Genomic DNA, 25,972 nt, shown 5'->3' with positions numbered 1-25,972 from the left:
ATGAACCTAGCTCATGATGCCACTGTTGGGGAACGTCGCATGGGAAACAAAAATTTTCCTACGCGCACGAAGACCTATCATGGTGATGTCCATCTACGAGAGGGGATGTGTGATCTACGTACCCTTGTAGACCGTACAGCAGAAGCGTTAGTGAACGCGGTTGATGTAGTGGAACGTCCTCACGTCCCTCGATCCGCCCCGCGAACTATCCCGCGAACAGTCCCACGATCTAGTGCCGAACGGACGGCACCTCCGCGTTCCACACACGTACAGCTCGACGATGATCTCGGCCTTCTTGATCCAGCAAGAGAGACGGAGAGGTAGAAGAGTTCTCCGGCAGCGTGACGGCGCTCTGGAGGTTGGTGATGACCTTGTCTCAGCAGGGCTCCGCCCGAGCTCCGCAGAAACGCGATCTAGAGGTAAAACCGTGGAGATATGTGGTCGGGCTGCCGTGGCAAAGTTGTCTCAAATCAGCCCTAAAACCCCACTATATATAGGAGGAGGAGGGGGGAGACTTTCCTTGGGGTCCAAGGACTCCCAAGGGAGTCGGCCGAGCCAAGGGGGAAGGTCTCCCCCTCCCAAACCGAAATCCACTTGGTTTGGAAGGTGGAGTCCTTCTTCCCTTTCCCACCTCCTTCTTTTTTTTCCTTTCCTCTTTGATTTTCTTTCCTATGCGCATAGGCTCTTCTTGGGCTGTCTCACCAGCCCACTAAGGGCTGGTGCAGCACCCCAAACACCCATGGGCTTCCCCGGGGTGGGTGGGCCCCCCCGGTGAACTCCCGGAACCCATTCGTCATTCCCGATACATTCCCGGTAACTCCGAAAACCTTCCGTTAATCAAATGAGGTCATCCTATATATCAATCTTCGTTTCCGGACCATTCTGGAAACCCTCGTGACGTCCGTGATCTCATCCGGGACTCCGAACAACATTCGGTAACCAACCATATAACTCAAATACGCATAAAACAACGTCGAACCTTAAGTGTGCAGACCCTACGGGTTCGAGAACTATGTAGACATGACCCGAGAGACTCCTCAGTCAATATCCAATAGCGGGACCTGGATGCCCATATTGGATCCTACATATTCTACGAAGATCTTATCGTTTGAACCTCAGTGCCAAGGATTCATATAATCCCGTATGTCATTCCCTTTGTCCTTCGGTATGTTACTTGCCCGAGATTCGATCGTCGGTATCCGCATACCTATTTCAATCTCGTTTACCGGCAAGTCTCTTTACTCGTTCCGTAATACAAGATCCCGCAACTTACACTAAGTTACTTTGCTTGCAAGGCTTGTGTGTGATGTTGTATTACCGAGTGGGCCCCGAGATACCTCTCCGTCACACGGAGTGACAAATCCCAGTCTCGATCCATACTAACTCAACGAACACCTTCGGAGATACCTGTAGAGCATCTTTATAGTCACCCAGTTACGTTGCGACGTTTGATACACACAAAGCATTCCTCCGGTGTCCGTGAGTTATATGATCTCATGGTCATAGGAACAAATACTTGACACGCAGAAAACAGTAGCAACAAAATGACACGATCAACATGCTACGTCTATTAGTTTGGGTCTAGTCCATCACATGATTCTCCTAATGATGTGATCCCGTTATCAAGCGACAACACTTGCCTATGGTCAGGAAACCTTGACCATCTTTGATCAACGAGCTAGTCAACTAGAGGCTTACTAGGGACAGTGTTTTGTCTATGTATCCACACATGAAGTGTGTTTCCAATCAATACAATTATAGCATGGATAATAAACGATTATCATGAACTAATAAATATAATAATAACTAATTTATTATTGCCTCTAGGGCATATTTCCAACACAACCCTGCTGCCGCATTCACCGACGACCCCAGTGTCACCACCGCCCACTCTTTGCCGCTGTTTTTGGCGCTACTCGTCGTTGTCAGAGGACAAGGCACGCAGAGGCCTGGGTCAATGGCAGCACCTCTACCTCGACCAACATCATAGAAGGACACGGGCTTCCACATGCCTACTGCGACGTGTCGAGGGCGGGTGCTTTCACCGGGTGCCCCTCATCCACGCCCAAGACTGTCGACGCCTGCAATGTGTTTGTCCGACCGGAGACTCCTCCACACCATAAGGTACGGGTTCACGATAACTCCAAAGGGGCAATGATGGATAGCTCATATGAATTTTTTAATAACATCTATGTTCATTGTCTGACGATGAGGAATTCGTGGTTGCTACTATGGTCACCGACGACCAATTTTTAGGGGATTCATCCCAGGCCATTCTCCTGGTTTGAATCGTAATAAAGAAAGCGGACATTGCCTACTTTACGACAATTATTTTCAGCTCACAAGCCCACTTTTCAATGCCAAACTTTTTTGAAGATGCTTCCGAATGGCGAGGCATGTGTTCAAGCCTCTTTAGGAGTGAGTGATGGAGTAGGATGCTTACTTCCAATGCAAGCCCGATGCCCTTGGAAATATTAGCTTCTTTTTTATCACAAATGTACTGCAGTTGTTTGAATTCTTGCATACGACATTCCAGGTGATCTTGTGAATGAGTATGTCCGCATGAGTGAGTCCACATGCTTTGGGACATTGCACAGGTTCTGCAAAGCTGTGGTTGTATTGTTTGCCAAGGAGTACTTGAGATAACCAAATGCTACGAATACAACTCGGTTGTTAGTGATCTATGAGTCGAGAGTTTTTCGGGGAGGCTTGAAAGTATAGATTGTGTGCATTGAACATGAAAGAACTGTCCATTTGCTTGGTAGGAGCAATATAAGGGACACGTTAAGGCTTGCATGGTCATACTTGAAGCCGTGGAATCACAAGATCTTTGAATTTGACACTCTTTTTTTAAAATGGCAGGTTCTCACAATGATATCAACGTGCTTCACATCTCTTTGATATTTGCTAGGTTTTCTGAAAGATGTTAGCTTCGAGGTCAATGGCCACCAACACAACAAGGGATATTATCATTTGATGGTATATATCCTCGATAGGCAACTATCGTGAAGGCAATCTCGGAGCCCATCGGAAAGAAGAGAGCTAGGTTTTCCCAAGAACAAAAGAGTGCTAGGAAGGATGTTGAGCATGCTTTTGGTGTGCTTTAATCTGGATGGACTATTGTTCGGGACTCTAGAACATGAAGCACAAGGTGATGGCATATTATATGATCATGCGCAACATGATTGTAGAGAATAAGCGTGATGACAACATTTTTTATCAAGGGTTTGATTATTAGGATGAGAACGTTGAGTCTATGTATGGAGCGGCTGTTGGAATTATGCCCTAGAGGCAATAATAAATGTATAGTTATTATTATAATTCCTGTATCAAGATAATAGTTTATTATCCATGCTATAATTGTATTGAATGAAGACTCATTTACATGTGTGGATACATAGACAAAACACCGTCCCTAGCATGCCTCTAGTTGGCTAGCCAGTTGATCGATGATAGTCAGTGTCTTCTGATTATGAACAAGGTGTTGTTGCTTGATAACTGGATCACGTCATTGGGAGAAACACGTGATGGACTAGACCCAAACTAATAGACGTAGCATGTTGATCGTGTCATTTTGTTGCTACTGTTTTCTGCGTGTCAAGTATTTATTCCTATGACCATGAGATCATATAACTCACTGACACCGGAGGAATGCTTTGTGTGTATCAAACGTTGCAACGTAACTGGGTGACTATAAAGATGCTCTACAGGTATCTCCGAAGGTGTTAGTTGAGTTAGTATGGATCAAGACTGGGATTTGTCACTCCGTGTGACGGAGAGGTATCTCGGGGCCCACTCGGTAATACAACATCACACACAAGCCTTGCAAGCAATGTAACTTAGTGTAAGTTGCGGGATCTTGTATTACGGAACGAGTAAAGAGACTTGCCGGTAAACGAGATTGAAATAGGTATGCGGATACTGACGATCGAATCTCGGGCAAGTAACATACCGAAGGACAAAGGGAATGACATACGGGATTATACGAATCCTTGGCACTGAGGTTCAAACGATAAGATCTTCGTAGAATATGTAGGATCCAATATGGGCATCCAGGTCCCGCTATTGGATATTGACCGAGGAGTCTCTCGGGTCATGTCTACATAGTTCTCGAACCCGCAGGGTCTGCACACTTAAGGTTCGACGTTGTTTTATGCGTATTTGAGTTATATGGTTGGTTACCGAATGTTGTTCGGAGTCCCGGATGAGATCACGGACGTCACGAGGGTTTCCGGAATGGTCCGGAAACGAAGATTGATATATAGGATGACCTCATTTGATTACCGGAAGGTTTTCGGAGTTACCGGGAATGTACCGGGAATGACGAATGGGTTCCGGGAGTTCACCGGGGGGGGGGGCAACCCACCCCGGGGAAGCCCATAGGCTTTGGGGAGACACACCAGCCCTTAGTGGGCTGGTGGGACAGCCCCAAGGGGGCCTATGCGCCAAGAGAAGGAAATCAAAGGAAAAGAAAAAAAAAGAGGGAGGAAGTGGGAAGGGAAGGGGACTCCTCCCACCAAACCAAGTCCAACTCGGTTTGGGGGGGAGTCCTCCCCCCCTTGGCTCGGCCGACCCCTTGAGGGTCCCTTGGACCCCAAGGCAAGGTCCCCCTCCCTCCTCCTATATATATGGGGCTTTTAGGGCAGATTTGAGACGACTTTCTCAGGGCTGCCCGACCACATACCTCCATAGTTTTTCCTCTAGATCGCGTTTCTGCGGAGCTCGGGCGGAGCCCTGCTGAGACGAGATCATCACCAACCTCCGGAGCGCCGTCACGCTGCCGGAGAACTCTTCGACCTCCCCGTCTCTCTTGCTGGATCAAGAAGGCCGAGATCATCGTCGAGCTGTACGTGTGCTGAACGCGGAGGTGCCGTCCGTTCGGTACTAGATCATGGGACTGATCGCAGGATTGTTCGCGGGGAGGATCGAGGGACGTGAGGACGTTCCACTACATCAACTGCGTTCTCTAAACACTTCTGCTGTACGATCTACAAGGGTACGTAGATCACTCATCCCCTCTCGTAGATGGACATCACCATGATAGGTCTTCGTGCGCGTAGGAAATTTTTTGTTTCCCATGCGACGTTCCCCATCAGTGGCATCATGAGCTAGGTTCATGCGTAGATGTCTTCTCGAGTAGAACACAAAAGGTTTTGTGGGCGGTGATGTGCGTTTTGCTGCCCTCCTTAGTCTTTTCTTGATTCCGCGGTATTGTTGGATTGAAGCGGCTTGGACCGACATTACTTGTACGCTTACGAGAGACTGGTTTCATCGTTACGAGTAACCCCCTTTGCTCAAAGATGACTGGCAAGTGACGGTTTCTCCAACTTTAGTTGAATCGGATTTGACCGAGGAGGTCCTTGGATGAGGTTAAATAGCAACTCATATATCTCCGTTGTGGTGTTTGCGTAAGTAAGATGCGATCCTACTAGATACCCTTGGTCACCACGTAAAACATGCAACAACAAAATTAGAGGACGTCTAACTTGTTTTTGCAGGGTATGATTGTGATATGATATGGCCAACGATGTGATGTGATATATTGGATGTATGAGATGATCATGTTGTAATAGAAATATCGACTTGCACGTCGATGGTACGGCAACCGGCAGGACCCATGGGGTTGTCTTTATACTAACATATGTGCTTGCAGATGCGTTTACTATTTTGCTAGGATGTAGCTTTAGTAGTAATAGCATAAGTAGCACGACGACCACGATGGCAACACGTTGATGGATGATCATGGTGTGGCGCCGGTGACAAGAAGATCGTGCCGGTGCTTTGGTGATGGAGATGAAGAAGCACGTGATGATGGCCATATCATGTCACTTATGAATTGCATGTGATGTTAATCCTTTTATGCACCTTATTTTGCTTAGAACGACGGTAGCATTATGAGGTGATCTCTCACTAAAATTTCAAGACGAAATTGTGTTCTCCCCGACTGTGCACCGTTGCTACAGTTCGTCGTTTCGAGACACCACGTGATGATCGGGTGTGATAGACTCAACGTTCACATACAACGGGTGCAAAACAGTTGCGCACGCGGAACACTCGGGTTAAGCTTGACGAGCCTAGCATCTGCAGACATGGCCTCGGAACACATGAGACCGAAAGGTCGATCATGAATCATATAGTTGATATGATTAGCATAGGGATGCTTACCACTGAAACTATACTCAACTCACGTGATGATCGGACTTGGGATAGTGTAAGTGGATCATGAACCACTCAAATGACTAGAGAGATGTACTTTTTGAGTGGGAGTTTAGCATATAATTTGATTAAGTTGAACTCTAATTATCTTGAACATAGTCTAAGTCCACTTTGAATATATTTGTGTTGTAGATCATGGCTCACGCAAGTGTCATCCTGAATTTTAATACGTTCCTAGAGAAAGCTAAGTTGAAAGATGATGGAAGCAACTTTGTAGACTGGGCTCGTAATCTTAAGCTAATCTTACAAGCTGGGAAGAAGGATTATGTCCTTAATGCTGCGCTAGGAGATGAACCACCCGCTACGGCTGATCAGGATGTTAAGAACGCTTGGTTAGCGCGTAAGGAGGACTACTCAATAGTTCAATGTGCAGTCTTGTATGGCTTAGAACCGGGACTTCAACGTCGCTTTGAGCGTCATGGAGCATTTGAGATGTTCCAGGAGTTGAAGTTTATCTTTCAGAAGAACGCCCGGATCGAGAGGTATGAGACCTCCGATAAATTCTATGCTTGCAAGATGGAGGAAAACTCGTCTGTCAGTGAACATGTGCTCAAAATGTCTGGGTACTCAAACCGTCTAGCTGAACTGGGGATTGAACTCCCGCAAGAAGCTATCACTGACAGAATCCTTCAATCACTGCCGCCAAGCTATAAAGGCTTTGTGTTGAACTACAACATGCAAGGGATGAACAAGTCTCCCGGCGAGTTGTTTGCGATGCTGAAAGTCGCAGAGTCTGAACGCCGTAAAGAGCATCAAGTGTTGATGTTGAGCAAGACCACTAGTTTCAAGAGAAACGGCAAAGGCAAGAAGGGCAATTCGAAGAAGAGCGGCAAGCCTGTTGCCAATCCGCCGAAGAAACCCAAAGCTGGACCTAAGCCTTAAACAGAGTGCTTCTATTGCAAGGGTATGGGTCACTGGAAGCGCAATTGCCCCAAGTATCTGGCAGATGGATGTCAAAACGGCGTTCCTTAACGGTTTCCTTAAGGAAGAGTTGTATATGATGCAACCCGAAGGTTTTGTCGATCCTAAAAATGCTGACAAGGTGTGCAAGCTCCAGCGATCCATTTATGGACTGGTGCAAGCATCTCGGAGTTGGAACAAACGCTTTGATGAGGTGATCAAAGCATTTGGGTTTATACGAGTGGTTGGAGAATCTTGTATTTACAAGAAAGTGAGTGGGAGCTCTGTGGCGTTTCTAATATTATATGTGGATGACATATTACTGATTGGAAACAACGTAGAGCTTTTGGAGAGCATAAAAGGTTACTTGAATAAAAGTTTCTCTATGAAGGAACTAGGAGAAGCTGCTTACATTCTAGGCATTAAAATCTATAGGGATAGATCAAAACGCCTGATAGGACTTTCACAAAGCACATACCTTGATAAAGTTTTGAAGAGGTTCAAAATGGAACAGTCCAAGAAAGGGTTCTTGCCAGTGTTACAAGGTACGAGATTGAGTAAAACTCAGTGCCCAGCAACTGATGAAGATAGAGAGCATATGCGCTCCGTCCCCTATGCTTCGGCCATAGGTTCTATCATGTATGCGATGCTGTGCACTAGACCGGATGTTAGCCTGGCCATAAGTATGGCAGGTAGGTTCCAGAGTAATCCAGGAGTGGATCACTGGACGGCGGTCAAGAATATCCTGAAGTACCTGAAAAGGACTAAGGAGATGTTTCTCGTGTATGGAGGTGACGAAGAGCTCGCCGTAAAAGGTTACGTCGATGCAAGCTTTGACACAGATCCGGACGACTCTAAGTCGCAAACCGGATACGTATTTATTCTTAATGGGGGTGCAGTAAGCTGGTGCAGTTCCAAGCAAAGCGTCGTAGCAGATTCTACATGTGAAGCGGAGTACATGGCTGCCTCGGAGGCGGCTAAGGAGGGTGTCTGGATGAAGCAGTTCATGACGGATCTTGGAGTGGTGCCAAGTGCACTGGATCCAATAACCTTGTTCTGTGACAACACTGGTGCCATTGCCTTAGCAAAGGAACCAAGGTTTCACAAGAAGACCAGACACATCAAACGACGCTTCAACCTCATCCGCGACTACGTCGAGGAGGAGGACGTAAATATATGCAAAGTGCACACGGATCTGAATGTAGCAGACCCGCTGACTAAACCTCTTCCACGGCCAAAACATGATCGACACCAGAACTGTATGGGTGTTAGATTTATTACAATGTAATTCACATGGTGATGTGAGGGCTAGATTATTGACTCTAGTGCAAGTGGGAGACTGTTGGAATTATGCCCTAGAGGCAATAATAAATGTATAGTTATTATTATAATTCCTGTATCAAGATAATAGTTTATTATCCATGCTATAATTGTATTGAATGAAGACTCATTTACATGTGTGGATACATAGACAAAACACCGTCCCTAGCATGCCTCTAGTTGGCTAGCCAGTTGATCGATGATAGTCAGTGTCTTCTGATTATGAACAAGGTGTTGTTGCTTGATAACTGGATCACGTCATTGGGAGAATCACGTGATGGACTAGACCCAAACTAATAGACGTAGCATGTTGATCGTGTCATTTTGTTGCTACTGTTTTCTGCGTGTCAAGTATTTATTCCTATGACCATGAGATCATATAGCTCACTGACACCGGAGGAATGCTTTGTGTGTATCAAACGTCGCAACGTAACTGGGTGACTATAAAGATGCTCTACAGGTATCTCCGAAGGTGTTAGTTGAGTTAGTATGGATCAAGACTGGGATTTGTCACTCCATGTGACGGAGAGGTATCTCGGGGCTCACTCGGTAATACAACATCACACACAAGCCTTGCAAGCAATGTAACTTAGTGTAAGTTGCGGGATCTTGTATTACGGAACGAGTAAAGAGACTTGCCGGTAAACGAGATTGAAATAGGTATGCGGATACTGACGATCGAATCTCGGGCAAGTAACATACCGAAGGACAAAGGGAATGACATACGGGATTATACGAATCCTTGGCACTGAGGTTCAAACGATAAGATCTTCGTAGAATATGTAGGATCCAATATGGGCATCCAGGTCCCGCTATTGGATATTGACCGAGGAGTCTCTCGGGTCATGTCTACATAGTTCTCGAACCCGCAGGGTCTGCACACTTAAGGTTCGATGTTGTTTTATGCGTATTTGAGTTATATGGTTGGTTACCGAATGTTGTTCGGAGTCCCGGATGAGATCACGGACGTCACGAGGGTTTCCGGAATGGTCCGGAAACGAAGATTGATATATAGGATGACCTCATTTGATTACCGGAAGGTTTTCGGAGTTACCGGGAATGTACCGGGAATGACGAATGGGTTCCGGGAGTTCACCGGGGGGGGGGGCAACCCACCCCGGGGAAGCCCATAGGCTTTGGCGAGACACACCAGCCCTTAGTGGGCTGGTGGGACAGCCCCAAGGGGGCCTATGCGCCAAGAGAAGGAAATCAAAGGAAAAGAAAAAAAAAGAGGGAGGAAGTGGGAAGGGAAGGGGACTCCTCCCACCAAACCAAGTTCAACTCGGTTTGGGGGGGGGAGTCCTCCCCCCCTTGGCTCGGCCGACCCCTTGAGGGTCCCTTGGACCCCAAGGCAAGGTCCCCCTCCCTCCTCCTATATATATGGGGCTTTTAGGGCAGATTTGAGACGACTTTCTCAGGGCTGCCCGACCACATACCTCCATAGTTTTTCCTCTAGACCACGTTTCTGCGGAGCTCGGGCGGAGCCCTGCTGAGACGAGATCATCACCAACCTCCGGAGCGCCGTCACGCTGCCGGAGAACTCTTCTACCTCTCCGTCTCTCTTGCTGGATCAAGAAGGCCGAGATCATCGTCGAGCTGTACGTGTGCTGAACGCGGAGGTGCCGTCCGTTCGGTACTAGATCGTGGGACTGATCGCGGGATTGTTCGCGGGGCGGATCGAGGGACGTGAGGACGTTCCACTACATCAACCGCGTTCTCTAAACGCTTCTGCTGTACGATCTACAAGGGTACGTAGATCACTCATCCCCTCTCGTAGATGGACATCACCATGATAGGTCTTCGTGCGCGTAGGAAATTTTTTGTTTCCCATGCGACGTTCCCCAACAGCAGCAACATATGCACATTTCACCCAATTTCACCAAGAAATGTTTGATTGGACAACTCATATTCAACTTCAAAATGATCTATTTGAGCATATATGAACTTACATAGGCAACAATAGATCTATCTACTCCTTTTCTTTTAATAAATTTGCTGCAATTTCAAATTCATGTGATTGTAAACTATGAGATATTTATTTATTGTGTTGTAATAAAACTGTTTGACTTATTTGTTAAATCGAGAGCAATGTTTCATTTTTATTTGTTTATTTGATAAATATGTATATACAATGTAGAAATTGAGAAAAATTTACAATAAACGTATGAACGAGACCGAATGGGTTAGCCGCTCCGGTTCACTGGCCAAATGAAGGAGACAAGCCCGGATAACTGTCAAAGTGCCGACACAGACAAACGGAAATCAAGCAAAATCGACATATATTTGTGTCCCTGCGTTGGAGTTGGCCTAAGATCCAACCCTGAACATCGGGATACCAGATCCATCCTAGGCTCCCAACAGGGTTTTGTGACACAGCTGAAGCATTATCGCAGGTCTGTTAACAAAAAGTTTCCAAAAAAGGGAAAATTGACCATGTGTGCGTTTTGTCGTACAGAGCAGGTTTCACATCCCCTAACCTCTGCTTCCCTCATGAACATGGTGTTCAAAGCACAATCTTATCGTATTTTGCGTAGATAGATCTTGCGTCTCGTGATCTGATTGTATTTTGCATCATCTGGATACAGCTAGAGTACACAATTTTGCGTTTGATCCAAAGAGAATCCATAGTCGAGCGTCTCAAACCCACTTCAAACTCTCGGAGGGACGGTTCATACGGGTTTCTCGAACGACCTCAAACGTCCGGACTGATCGGTACCACTTATATCCATTTTAAATCTGGGACGAACATAGGGCGGTTGGTGTGTCCAAACGCGTGCGTCGCATCCGAACGTGTCTGTATTGTCGGACACGACAACCCTACCCCATCACAAATTGCATTCAATCCAGCAAACCCTTCCTCCTTCCCCCCTTCCCTTCTTCCTTTCCCGCGTACGAGCACTTGACATCCGTCACCCTTACTCCCCACCCTCATCCCGGTCCCAATCCGCCGCCCAAGATATTGTCCAGCCCCTCCCTGACCGTCGTGACAAAGGCTGCGTCCGCCTTGTCCATCGGCGTCCGTCCTCGGCTTCGGCGTGCAAGTCGGAGAACATCGCCCGGAGGAACCGGCACCGCCAACAGTGAGATGGAAGCCGTTGTGGCGTCGTAGTGGGCGGATGTGGACATGGACGAGCATTTGTCCCCCACGCTGCACCGGAACCCCACACACCATCCATTTGCCCGTCGACAAGGATTGCGTCGTTGGACTAGATTGAGATAGAGGAGGATCCGACACCGTTTGGGGCATTCTAGAGAGCTTTCCACCCACGCAGATGCCGGTGGTGGACGTATGTCACTCGTCACAGTTCGTTCGGACGCGGATAAGCACGGGAATCGGCGGCGCGTGGGCTGCCCACGACTTGTTCGACGAAATGACAACAAGACTCAGTATGTTCATTCGCTCTTGTCCGATCAACTTTGCATATGGCATGTTCAGTGTTTTGCATACATCGTTGGTCCATTTTGAACATGATGAATGCTTGCAAAACCAAGATTATTTAGGAGGTATTCCTGTCGAACATGATCAATGAAAGTGAAGATCCGACCCAAATGGAGTACGAATTGAGGGATCCAACTTGCCCTTCGTTTGAAGTTTGGACAACATCGATCCCCAAACTGAGCAAGAAGAAGAGGAATACAAATACGGGGAAGGCAAGAGGTCTAACATTCTCAACTTTTGTGAATATCTTGTTGGCCAAAGCTTGGTTGGCCATAACAATGGATCCAATATGAGAGGGGACCAAATATTGGAAGAAGATTTGAAAGAATATCACGAATGCAAGGAATATGTGGAGCCCCATCCTATCATCACCAATCGCAATGTGATATCTCTCCAACATTGATGGAGGATCATTCAAGGGGAAGTGAATATGCCGGGTACTACTCACAAGTGACCGGGCGCCCCCAAAGTGGAATAGGAGAGGCAACTCATCGTAAGCTACTTCATATTGTCATCATTTGTGTATGCTTGTTTGTTTTGCATTCTCGTGCTCATACATTTGTTGTTTGCTAGACGACGGTGGTAACCACTATGTATCATGAAACGGAGAAGTCATTTGCTTTTAGTCATTGTTGGATCATATTAAATGGCTGGTCAAAATGGACACACGTTGTGCCGATCTCAAGGCCGACAAAAAGAGGAATGCTGGCTCAAGCTCCCACTAATCAATTGGGTTGGACGATGAAAAGGAAGATATTTTCATGGAGAATGGGAGAGCCACCGTGACAAAGTATAACCGACAAGTCATGGTAAACAACCGGGAGAATGCAAGGGCCTCCCTGATGTGGCGACTACAAAACTGTCCTCCAGATGGACGCACATTTTTTCGGTAAAAGACAACAAGAAAGTGGAAAGGTACAAGCTTATGTTGGATGTGCAAAAAAAAAGTATGGATTGGGACCGGAAGAGGACAGAGAAGAAGCTGAAAATTAAGAGGGAGAAGATCGAGTTGGAGAAATAAGAGGCAACGATCAAATGAGAACTCGAAAAGGCGAAGTCATGTGGAGCGATTAAGCTTGAGAAGGAGAGACTGTAACTCGCACAAGACGTGAAGATCGCGAAGATCATATTGGAAACCCTCTTGGATTAGAATGCAAAGAAGTGTCTTGCTAAGAAGAAGATGAAGAAGAAGGAGATCAACGACCGAAGGGAGTACGAGGCAACGACGTTGGTTGGGGCAGCAGCGAGCCATGCGACAAGGATGCGGGCAAATCATGTGGTCCGGATAAAGGAGGTATGGATAGCGTACGGCGAGTGATCCGGTCCAGGCATCCATCATGCTCAGACGTTATTTTATTTTAACATGTCCGTTGAATCATGATTTGTTTTACTTTGTTTTGAACTGTTGAATTAGAACAATTTACATGGACTCAAGACCCGTCTTTAAGATGTGTGGATGTGTGGTAGGTTATGGGCGGACGTATAGGGGTCAGATTTGTAATGTCGGTTGTTGATGCTTTAATGAACCCGCACGCCTGCGTATGTCCATCCTGTATTCTTACATGGAACGCCGGGAGGAGCCTCACGTACGGTGATTTTGCAACGAATTTCGCAGGACCGAAGCAAAGCGCCTTCTTTGTGAGGTAGTATACCAAAATGTTGTCAGGCTTATCGGATGGTAGCATATTGCGGTGTTTACAACCTGGGCACACGATTCGCGAGGAAATGGGGAAAAGGCTTATAGCCATTGCCGGCGACACGCACGCACCGCCGGCCGGCGACACCTGTATGTTGGCGGGACAATCGGATCATCTGTTCGGCCATCAAGATCTCGGCGGCCCGGCGGGCCGGTGCACGCCGTACGGCGACGCGGTGCTGGCCCTCGTCTTGCGCTTCTCGAGGAACCGCTGCAGCGAGCGCTTCATCGACAGCCCCCCCTGATCGCCGACCGGCGTCGGCGCCACGATGCCGCCGTGATTCGGAGGTGCCCTCGTCGGCGCGCGAGCGGCGCGCCACGCCCCTTGCGCGATGCCGGCCTCGTCCATGTCTGTGATCTTCCCCGTCGTTTCCTGGTTCGCCATGGATATGATTGCCATTGCCTGCAATTAATCAGGTTAGCAGTTAATTAGCCGGCCATGGCCATGGTCACCGCTCATTCATGGCGTACGTAAACGTAACGCATGTGCATGTTGACGAACCTGTAGCTCGACCACGTCGACGGCGCACAGCACGCGCCGGTCGTACACAATCGCGAGGTTCCTCCGTGCCGGCGCCGGCGCCGGGGCGGGGGCCATCGTCGGGCTTCCAAGGCGGAGGCTAAGCTCCAGGCCGTCGGCACCGCAGGCTCCCATGCCGGCGTCGTCGCCGCCGGGCATGTGTCGCCTCCTCCGACCGTCAAGCCGATCGAGGGATTCGACCGCCGCATCGACCGGGTGGTTATATATAGATGCAACGACATGGGACACGACGCGCGCGTCGATTTACAGGATCTATTCTACGGGTGAGCGGCGCCGGCCGTGGCGGTTCAGGCCGTTGGCGCATGTGACGAACTGCTCGCAAATCTGCACGCAGCGGCGCTGGCCAGAATGTTTTTCCAACTCACATTTCCATTCTCGGCAGCGGTGTGTGAGCATCTCCATCAGCTAGCTTCACAAACAGCTTGGGCGTGGCTCCCCTGTTTTTGGCGACCAAGCTGGACCGAGCATTGTACTAGAATCGAGTGGTGATTTTTTGGGCTGACTGAGCATTTTCCATTAAAAAGATTAAACAAAAAAGTAAGAAAATTAAGGAAAACGCTTTAAATAAACCGACTCATTTTTCCTCTCCGTAAGCCGCTCACTATGCATGCCACGTGTCAGGCCCCACGCATCGCTTTCCTTCCCTTATCTTGCGAAGCAGCATGTCTCTGGTCTTCTTCCTCCTCTGGTTCTACTCCCCTCTGCGCTCTCTTTTTCTCCATCACTCCCTCCTCAATTTCATCTTCTTCCCCAACGTCCCTGCCGCTAGGCATGTGCCCACCTCTAGTCCATGCGTGTTGCTGCCCCCTCCTAGTTGCAATCCATGGGGGATTTCCACCATTGCCGCAAGGAGAGGGGAGTTGCACAACATCGAGGTCCGTCGTGCCAGCACCGGTGCTCCAACGCGTCCGGTGTTGTCCCGCGGTTGCCGTCGCGAGCACGTCGGAAGCAACGCCGCCGGTGCTGTCGAGGAGGAGTGCTGCAACTGGTGGATCTCGTCGGCGGCGGGGATGCTTCCAACCCTAGCCCGCATGATGTTGCGTTCTCACAGATCTCGACAGACGACAGAGTTGCAATACAACACGTTGGTGGGCGACGGAGCTGCTGTTGCGACGAGGCATCTCTCCCTCAACTCCGGCTGCCATGGCGCTTCATGAGAGCCGGCTCTACCGAAGCTTCAGCGAAACCGTCGGTGTTACATTGGAGCTCTACCAGAGTTGCATTGGAGCTTGGCTGGACGCCATCCGTGCTGCGTTGGAGCTCTACCGGAGTTGCATTGGAGCTTCGTCGGTCGTCGTGGGAGCTGCATTGGAGCTCTGCCGGAGTTACATTGGAACTTCGTCAGATGTTGTCGATGTTGCGTTGGAGCTTGACCGGACGTCGTCGGTGCACCATCAAAGCTGAAGGGGAGGTTCTGCCGAGGTGCAACATCGCTGAGTCAAAGCGGCCGCGCGTCTTACTGCTGCGCACGTCACTGTAATCCAACGGCACCAACGCGCTGATCAAACGGCTGTCAAGCCGGATGATTTCTCTAAGAAATCATGCGGCTGATTCGTAGCAATCGCCAAAAATTGATGATACCTGGCTGACTGCAGATATTTGCAACCTCTCAACGAACGCTCCCATCGTCGTCGGTTTCTCTGCACGAATCTTCACGCACGCCAGATTGCCACATCGACCAGGGATAGTGAAGGAGGAGGGGGAGCAGATTGAGCGGCGATAGATCAAGGAGAGGCAGGCCTGATTAGGGCATCTCTAGCAGACCCCGTAGAACTTTGATGAAGTGTATTTTTTTGTCCGTTTTAGGGATGCCCTAAAAATACGGCCTGAGCAGGTCCGCTAAAAGGGGTTCAATCCGTAAATTATTTACACGGGGCTCGTAAATAGCCCGCGATTTTGGTATATATGTCGGATCCGGGTCAATTTAGGGTATGCATCAGGTCTCTCCCATCTAGCTCCGTCACAAAACATCTCCTCGGACGAGAAATCTTAGATCTTCGGCATCGATTTGCGTTGAGTTTAACCACTGGAAGCTGTCGGAGATGGCGCCAGCGGGTCCCGGTCATGGCGACCGCAGGGGGTTCGGCTACCGCAAGCGGAACAATGAGGACGAGGCCAGAAGCTCCTCCCTCCACCCTCCAGTGTCGTTATGGCGCAAGGAGCAGGCGTGCCACCGCGCCGCGTAGTCCCACAACACCGTAGTGCCAGCGTGGGAGAACTTCCACCGCCTCGAGCAGATCTTCTATCCGATGCTCAAGCGTTGCCGGGACGTGTAGAAGGCTTGGTGGGAGGCCAAGACCGTCGCCGATGCCAGAGATCAAGCTATGGTCGCGTGCGTACTGGGCTCTTGGAGGAGTTCCAGCTCGTGCAGACCCTCGCTGACACGCTCATGTACTACGCCCTCCACATCAATGACCCCCCCCCCCGCGCGAGGACGACGATGATGAGTAGATGTAGTATACTATTGTGCTTTCCATTTTATTAGCATAACTTTTAAATTTGATTTGTATTCCCCTATGCTATGGTATGGAGTAGGATGAACTCCCATATGCTATGTTTGAACTCCGGTGATCTATGTTTAAAGCGTGAACAACAAATTTGAATATTCGGTGTCGGTTGCAGGATCTATTGTTGCTATGCATTTTGCGCTGTGAAAAAATTGTTTCCGGGATGTGCTAGAGATGCTCTTAGCAAGAAGGTTGATATCAAGGCATGTGATAGGTTTTTGGGTAGGTTTGCTGATAGGGTGGGGCACAACAAATTGAAAGAGGCGGGTTTGCGCGCGGGTTGGTATTGCCATGGTGACTAGGATTGCTCACCAAGGGGGGGGGTTGTCTTGGAGCAAACGATTTTGTTCATTGGCTTCGGGCACCCAACGAGAGCCAATGGTACGTCAAGTTCTCATCCCCTGTGGAAGACATCCAGATATCTGGCCGAAGTGAAGGAAGTACATTGGTGATGGGGAGCCCTGATGATAGAGACAACCAAAGTTAGAACTTTGATTTTTGCAAGAAAAGATGTTAGAAATTTGATTAATTTAGAGCGGAGGAAGTAGGTTACACATTTGAGTGTCCTCTCCGATATAATGTTCTACAATGCCTACAATTGTCATTAACACTCCTATCTATTGATGTGGATGCGTAGATCTAGTTTTCAAATCATGGATGTCTTCAAAGTAGGCTCGACATGGTGTTCCCCTAGTGTCAGCATCAAAACCGGCAGATCTCGGTAGGGGGTCCCGAACTATGGAGCTTAGATCGATGGGTTGCACGAGAGCGGGGGATACGATGTTTACCCAGGTTCGGGCCCTCTTGAACAGGTAAAACCCTACGTCCTGCTTGATTATATTGATGGGGAACGATGATTACATAGTTGATCTACCTCGAGATCGTATGAGCTAAAACCCTAGATGAGATAAGATGGCTCTACGTATAAGGGCCCCTGGTTTATATAGAGACCATGTCCCCTAGGGTTACATGTTACCAACGTAGTGTTGGGGTACGTAGCATAAATTCAAAAAATTTCCTACGCGTGTTCAGATCTTCCTATGGATAGACCAGCAACGAGAGAGGGGTAAGAGCATCTTCATACCTTTGAAGATCGCTAAGCGGAAGCGTTGCTAGAACACGGTTGATGGAGTCGTACTCGCAGCGATTCCGATCTAGTGCCGAACAACGGCACCTCCGCGTTCAACACACATGCAGCCCGGTGACGTCTCCCGCACCTTGATCCAGAAAGGAGGAGGGAGAGGTTGGGGAAGAAGTCCAGCAACACGATGGCGTGGTGTCGGTGGAGAGACGAGGTCTCCCGGCAGGGCTTCGCCAAGCACCGGCGGAGAGGAGGAGGAAGAGGAGCAAGGCTGCGCCGAGAGAGAGAGAGAAAACGGTGTCCTCCAAAGGCCAAAAGTGCCCACTATATATAGGGCAAGGGGAGAGGGAGTGCCCTAGGGGGTGCGGCAGCCCTCCCACATGGGTGGTGCGGCGGCCAGAAGGGAAGGAGGGGGTGGCGCACCCACTGGTGGGCCTTAGGCCCACCTGGCCTAGGGTTTGCCCCCCCTTTTCCTTTCCCTTGCGCCATGGGCTGAGTGGGGAGGCGCACCAGCCCACCTAGGGGTTGTTTCCCACCCCTACTTGGCCCACCTTACCTCCCGGGGTCGTTACCCCCCTTCGGTGGTCCCCCGGGACCACCTCCGGTGGTCCCGGTGGTCCCGGTACGTTACCGGTGATGCCCGAAACACTTCCGGTGTCCGAAACCATCCGTCCTATATATCAATCTTTACCTCCGGACCATTCCGGAGCTCCTCGTGACGTCCGGGATCTCATCCGGGACTCCGAACAACTTTCGGTAACCTCGTATAACAATTCCCTATAACCCTAGCGTCATTGAACCTTAAGTGTGTAGACCGTACGGGTTCGGGAGACAAGCAGACATGATCGAGACACCTCTCTGGCCAATAACCATCAGCGGGGTCTGGATACCCATGGTGGCTCCCACTAGCTCCACGATGATCTCATCGGATGAACCACGATGTCAAGGATTCAATCAATCCCGTATACGATTCCCTTTGTCTGTCGGTATAGAACTTGCCCGAGATTCGATCATCGGTATACCTATACCTTGTTCAATCTCGTTACCGGTAAGTCTCTTTACTCGTTCCGTAGCATGTCATCGTGCGACTAACTCCTTAGTCACATTGAGCTCATGATGATGTTCTACCGAGTGGGCCCAGAGATACCTCTCCGTCACACGGAGTGACAAATCCCGATCTCGATTCGTGCCAACCCAACAGACACTTTCGGAGGTACCCGTAGTGCACCTTTATAGTCACCCAGTTACGTTGTGACGTTTGATACACCCAAAGCACTCATACGGTATCCGGGAGTTGCACAATCTCACGATCGAAGGAAAAGATACTTGACATTAGAAAAGCATTAGCATACGAACAATACGATCTAGTGCTAGGCTTAGGATTGGGTCTTGTCCATCACATCATTCTCCCAATGATGTGATCCCGTTATCAATGACATCTAATGCCCATGATCAGGAAACCATGATCATCTATTGACTAACGAGCTAGCCAACTAGAGGCTTGCTAGGGACACATTGTGATCTATTCATTCACACATGTATTACTGTTTCCTGTCAATACAATTATAGCATGAACGATAGACGATTATCATGAACAAGGAAATATGATAATAACCATTTTATTATTGCCTCTAGGGCATATTTCCAACAGTCTCCCACTTGCACTAGAGTCAATAATCTAGTTACATTGTGATGTATCGAACACCCATAGCATCATGGTGTTGATCATGTTTTGCTCGTGGAAGAGGTTTAGTCAACGGGCCTGCAATATTCAGATCCGTGTGTACTTTACAAATATCTATCACTCCACTCTGGACATGGTCCTGGATGGAGTTGTAGCGGCGCTTGATGTGCTTCGTCTTCCGGTGAAACCTGGGCTCCTTGGCTATGGCAATGGCTCCAGTGTTATCACAGAAGAGTGTCATAGGACCCGACGCGCTTGGAACCACTCCAAGGTCGGTGATGAGCTCCTTCATCCAAATTCCTTCATGAGCCGCTTCTGAAGCAGTTATGTACTCCGCTTCACATGTAGATGCTGCCACGACTTCTTGCTTGCTGCTGCACCAGCTCACTGCCCCACCATTCAACACATATACGTATCCGGTTTGTGACTTAGAGTCATCCGGATCTGTGTCAAAGCTAGCGTCGACGTAACCCTTTACGACGAGCTCTTCGTCACCTCCATAAACGAGAAACATTTCCTTAGTCCTTTTCAGGTACTTAAGGATATTCTTGACCGCTGTCCAGTGTTCTACACCGGGATTACTTTGGTACCTCCCTACCAAGCTTATGGCAAGGTTTATATCAGGTCTGGTACACAGCATGACATACATTAGAGAGCCCACGGCTGAAGCGTAGGGGACAGAACTCATCTTCTCTCTGTCTGCTGCCGTGGTCGACGACTGAGTCTTACTCAATCTCATACCTTGCAAAACTGGCAAGAACCCTTTCTTTGAGTTTTCCGTATTGAACTTCTTCAATATCTTGTCAAGGTATGTACTTTGCGAAAGACCTATGAGGCGTCTCGATCTATCTCTATAGATCTTGATGCCTAATATGTATGCAGCTTCTCCAAGGTCCTTCATAGAAAAACTCTTGTTCAAATAGGCCTTTATGCTCTCCAACATCTCTATATCATTCCCCATCAATAATATGTCATCCACATATAGTACGAGGAAATCTACAGAGCTCCCACTCACTTTCTTGTATAGACAGGCTTCTCCGTAAACCTGTATGAACCCAAACGCTTTAATCACCTCATTAAAGCAAATGTTCGAACTCCGAGATGCTTGCACCAGACCATAGATGGAGCACTGGAGCTTGCACACTTTGTTAGCACCCTTAGGGTCGACAAAACCTTCTGGTTGCATCATATACAACTCTTCCTTAAGGTTCCCGTTAAGGAACGCTGTTTTGACGTCCATTTGCCAAATTTCATAATCATAAAAGGCGGCAATTGCTAACATGATTCGGACTGATTTCAGCTTCGCTACGGGAGAGAAAGTCTCTTCGTAGTCAACTCCTTGAATTTGTCGAAAACCCTTTGCGACAAGTCGAGCTTTGTAAACGGTTACATTACCGTTTGCATCAGTCTTCTTCTTGAAGATCCATTTATTTTCTATGGCTCGCCGGTCATCGGGCAAGTCCACCAAAGTCCATACTTTGTTCTCATACATGGATCCTATCTCGGATTTCATGGCTTCAAGCCATTTGTTGGAATCCGGGCCCGCCATCGCTTCTTCATAGTTCGAAGGTTCACCGTTGTCTAACAACATGATTTCCATCATAGGGTTGCCGTACCACTCTGGTGCGGAGCGTACCCTTGTGGACCTTCGAGGTTCAGTAGTAACTTGATCCGAAGCTTCATGATCATCATCATTAACTTCCTCTTCAGTCGGTGTAGGCGCCACACGAACAATTTCCCGCGCTGCGCTACTTTCCTGTTCGAGAGGGGGCGTAATTACCTCATCAAGTTCTACCTTCCTCCCACTTACTTCTTTCAAGAGAAACTCTTTATCTAGAAAGGATCCGTTCTTGGCAACAAAGGTTTTACCTTCGGATCTAAGATAGAAGGTATACCCAATAGTTTCCTTAGGGTATCCTATGAATACGCATTTCTCCGCTTTGGGTTCGAGCTTTTCTGGTTGAAGTTTCTTCACATAAGCATCGCAGCCCCAAACTTTAAGAAACGACAACTTAGGTTTCTTGCCAAACCATAGTTCATACGGTGTCGTCTTAACGGATTTAGACGGTGCCCTATTTAAAGTGAATGCTGCAGTTTCTAATGCGTATCCCCAAAATGATAGCGGTAAGTCGGTGAGAGACATCATAGATCGTACCATATCTAATAAAGTGCGATTACGACGTTCAGACACTCCGTTGCGCTGCGGTGTGCCAGGCGGAGTCAGTTGTGAAACGATTCCACACTTTCTTAGGTGTGTGCCAAACTCGTGACTCAAATATTCTCCTCCACGATCAGATCGTAGACATTTAATTTTTCTGTCACGTTGATTCTCAACCTCACTCTGAAATTCCTTGAACTTTTCAAACGTCTCAGATTTGTGCTTCATCAAGTAGATATACCCTTACCTACTCAAATCATCGGTGAGAGTGAGAACATAACGATAACCACTGCGAGCTTCAACGTTCATTGGACCACACACATCAGTATGTATTATTTCCAATAAGTCGGTTGCTCTCTCCATTATTCCTGAGAATGGAGTCTTAGTCATCTTGCCCATGAGGCACGGTTCGCATGTGTCAAATGATTCAAAGTCAAGAGACTCTAGCAGTCCATCAGTATGGAGCTTCTTCATGCACTTAACGCCGATATGACCAAGGCGGCAGTGCCACAAGTATGTGGGACTATCATTATCAACTTTGCATCTTTTGGTACTCACACTATGAATATGTGTAACATCACGATCGAGATTCATCAAGAATAAACCATTCACCAGCGGAGCATGACCATAAAACATATCACTCATATAAATAGAACAACCATTATTCTCTGACTTAAATGAGTAGCCGTCTCGCATTAAGCAAGACCCTGATACAATGTTCATGCTTAAAGCTGGTACTAAATAACAATTATTAAGGTTTAAAACTAATCCCTACGGTAGATGTAGAGGTAGCGTGCCGACGGCGATCACATCGACCTTTGAACCATTCCCGACGCGCATCGTCACCTCGTCCTTGGCCAGTCTCCGCTTATTCCGCAGTTCCTGCTTTGAGTTGCAAATGTGAGCAACAGCACCGGTATCAAATACCCAGGAGCTACTACGAGCGCTGGTAAGGTACACATCAATAACATGTATATCATATATACCTTTAACGTTGCCGGCCTTCTTGTTCGCTAAGTATTTGGGGCAGTTCCGCTTCCAGTGACCCTTTCCCTTGCAATAGAAGCACTCAGTCTCAGGCTTGGGTCCGTTCTTTTTCTTCTTCCCGGCATCTGGCTTACCGGGTGCTGCAACAGCTTTGCCGTCTTTCTTGAAGTTCTTCTTACCCCTGCCTTTCTTGAAACTAGTGGTCTTGTTGACCATCAACACTTGATGCTCCTTCTTGATTTCTACTTCTGCAGACTTGAGCATCGAGTACAACTCGGGAATGGTTTTCTCTATCCCTTGCATGTTGTTGTTAAGCACAAAGCCTTTGTAGCTTGGTGGGAGAGACTGGAGGATTCTGTCAATGATAGCATCATCCGGAAGTTCGACTCCAAGTGAAGTCAGACGATCGTGTAACCCAGACATTTTGAGTATGTGCTCACTGACAGAACTGTTCTCCTCCATCTTACAGCTGAATAACTTGTCGGAGACTTCATATCTCTCGACACGGGCATGAGCTTGAAAAACTAGCTTCAGCTCCTGGAACATCTCATATGCCCCGTGTTGCTCAAAACGTCTTTGGAGCCCCGTTTCTAAACTGTATAACATGCCACACCTGACCAGAGAGTACTCATCACTCCGCGCTTGCCAGACGTTTAGAATGTCCTGGGCTGCTGCGGGAGCGGGAGGGTCACCGAGCGGCGCATTAAGGACATAAGCCTTTTTAGCTTCTTCACGGATGAGCTTCAGGTTGCGAACCCAGTCCGCATAGTTGCTACCATCATCTTTCAGCTTGTTTTTCTCTAGGAATGCGTTGAAGTTGAGGTTGACGTTGGACATCTACAATATTTATAAAGACAACTTTTAGACTAAGTTCATGACAATTAAGTTCATTTAATCAAATTAAGTATGAACTCCCACTTAAATCGACATCCCTCTAGTCATCTAAGTGATACATGATCCATGTTGACTAACCCGTGTCCGATCATCACGTGAGACGGACTAGTCACCATGGTGAGCAACTTCATGCTGATCGTATTCAACCATACGACTCATGTTTGACCTTTCGGTCTCTTGTATTCGAGGTCATGTTTGTACATGCTAAGCTCGTCGAGTCAACCTAGGTGTTTTGCGTGTGTAAATCTGGCTTACACCCGTTGTATGCGAACGTTAGAATCTATCACACCCGATCATCACGTGGTGCTTCGAGACAATGAACCTTCGCAACGGTGCACACTTAGGGGAATACGTTCTCGAAATTTTAAGAGGGATCATCTTATTATGCTACCGTCGTTTTAAGCAATAAGATGTAAAACATGATAAACATCACAATGTAATCATATAGTGACATGATATGGCCATTATCATCTTTGCTCTTTCGATCTCCATCTTCAGGCACCGCATGATCATCATCGTCACCGGCGTGACACCATGATCTCCATCATCATGATCTCCATCATCGTGTCTCCATGAAGTCGTCACGCCAACTACTACTATCACTACTACTATGGCTAACCGTTAGCAATGAAGTAAAAGTAGTAAGCACATGGCGTTGCATCTCATACAATAAATTAAGACAACTCCTATGGCTCCTGCCGGTTGTCATACTCATCGACATGCAAGTCGTGAAACCTATTACAATAACATGATCATCTCATACATCATACATGCAACATCACAACTTTGGCCATATCACATCACATGTAAAACCCTGCAAAAACAAGTTAGACGTCCTCTAATTGTTGTTGCAAGTTTTACGTGGCTGATTTGGGTTTCTAGCAAGAACGCCTTCTTACCTACGTGACAGCCACAACGATGATATGCCAAAGCTATTTACCTTTCATAAGGACCCTTTTCATCAAATCCAATCCGACTAGAGTAGGAGAGACAGACAACCGCTAGCCACCTTTATGCACAATGTGCATGTCTGTCGGTGGAACCAGTCTCACGTAAGCGTACGTGTAAGGTCGGTCTGGGCCGCTTCATCCCACAATACCGCCGGAAAAGAATAAGACTAGTAACGGAAAGCAAATTGACAAACCATCGCCCACAACTTTTGTGTTCTACTCGTGCATAGAATCTACGCATAGAAAACCTGGCTCGGATGCCACTGTTGGGGTACGTAGCATAAATTCAAAAAAATTCCTACGCGTGTTCAGATCTTCCTATGGAGAGACCAGCAACGAGAGAGGGGTAAGAGCATCTTCATACCTTTGAAGATCGCTAAGCGGAAGCGTTGCTAGAACGCGGTTGATGGAGTCGTACTCGCAGCGATTCCGATCTAGTGCCGAACAACGGCACCTCCGCGTTCAACACACGTGCAGCCCGGTGACGTCTCCCGCACCTTGATCCAGCAAGGAGGAGGGAGAGGTTGGGGAAGAAGTCCAGCAACACGACGGCGTGGTGTCGGTGGAGAGACGAGGTCTCCCGGCAGGGCTTCGCCAAGCACCGACGGAGAGGAGGAGGAAGAGGAGCAGGGCTGCGCCGAGAGAGAGAGAGAAAACGGTGTCCTCCAAAGGCCAAAAGTGCCCACTATATATAGGGGAAGGGGAGAGGTAGTGCCACCCCTAGGGTTCCCACCCTAGGGGGTGCGGCAGCCCTCCCAGATGGGTGGTGCGGCGGCCAGAAGGGGAGGAGGGGGTGCCGCACCCACTGGTGGGCCTTAGGCCCACCTGGCCTAGGGTTTGCCCCCCCTTTTCCTTTCCCTTGCGCCATGGGCTGAGTGGGGAGGCGCACTAGCCCACCTAGGGGCTGGTTCCCACCCCCACTTGGCCCACCTTACCTCCCGGGGTCGTTGCCCCCTTCGGTGGTCCCGGTGGTCCCGGTACGTTACCGGTGATGCCCGAAACACTTCCGGTGTCCGAAACCATCCGTCCTATATATCAATCTTTACCTCCGGACCATTCCGGAGCTCCTCGTGACGTTCGGGATCTCATCCGGGACTCCGAACAACTTTCGGTAACCTCGTATAACAATTCCCTATAACCCTAGCGTCATCGAACCTTAAGTGTGTAGACCCTACGGGTTCGGGAGACAGGCAAACATGACCGAGACACCTCTCTGGCCAATAACCATCAGCAGGGTCTGGATACCCATGGTGGCTCCCACTAGCTCCACGATGATCTCATCGGATGAACCACGATGTCAAGGATTCAATCAATCCCGTATACGATTCCCTTTGTTTGTCGGTATAGAACTTGCCCGAGATTCGATCGTCGGTATACCTATACCTTGTTCAATCTCGTTACCGGTAAGTCTCTTTACTCGTTCCGTAGCACGTCATCGTGCAACTAACTCCTTAGTCACATTGAGCTCATGATGATGTTCTACCGAGTGGGCCCAGAGATACCTCTCCGTCACACGGAGTGACAAATCCCGATCTCGATTCGTGCCAACCCAACAGACACTTTCGGAGGTACCCGTAGTGCACCTTTATAGTCACCCAG

General features: G+C 48.3%; 1 protein-coding gene across 1 annotated transcript; it reads right to left on the bottom strand.

Moving 5' to 3' along the window:
- Nucleotides 1-13,494: 13,494 nt before the first annotated feature.
- Nucleotides 13,495-14,283, bottom strand: LOC123398707 (protein TIFY 5A). Its single transcript, XM_045093154.1, has 2 exons — nucleotides 14,074-14,283; nucleotides 13,495-13,974 (listed from the first exon to the last, which is right to left on the bottom strand). The coding sequence occupies exons 1-2, from the start codon at nucleotides 14,248-14,250 to the stop codon at nucleotides 13,699-13,701; spliced, it is 453 nt and encodes a 150-aa protein (XP_044949089.1). The 5' UTR covers nucleotides 14,251-14,283; the 3' UTR covers nucleotides 13,495-13,698.
- Nucleotides 14,284-25,972: the final 11,689 nt, after the last annotated feature.

Source organism: Hordeum vulgare, chromosome 5H (assembly GCF_904849725.1).
Source record: "Hordeum vulgare subsp. vulgare chromosome 5H, MorexV3_pseudomolecules_assembly, whole genome shotgun sequence".
Classification (NCBI taxonomy): Eukaryota; Viridiplantae; Streptophyta; class Magnoliopsida; order Poales; family Poaceae; genus Hordeum; species Hordeum vulgare.
This window is presented reverse-complemented; position numbering and strand designations above follow the sequence as displayed.

Excerpts from the sequence above, each read along its gene's own strand:
- LOC123398707 (XM_045093154.1), bottom strand. The coding sequence starts at position 14,250 with ATGCCCGGCGGCGACGACGCCGGCATGGGAGCCTGCGGTGCCGACGGC. Across the intron at positions 13,975-14,073 it reads TCGACGTGGTCGAGCTACAG|GCAATGGCAATCATATCCAT; the intron begins GTTCGTCAACAT and ends GATTAATTGCAG.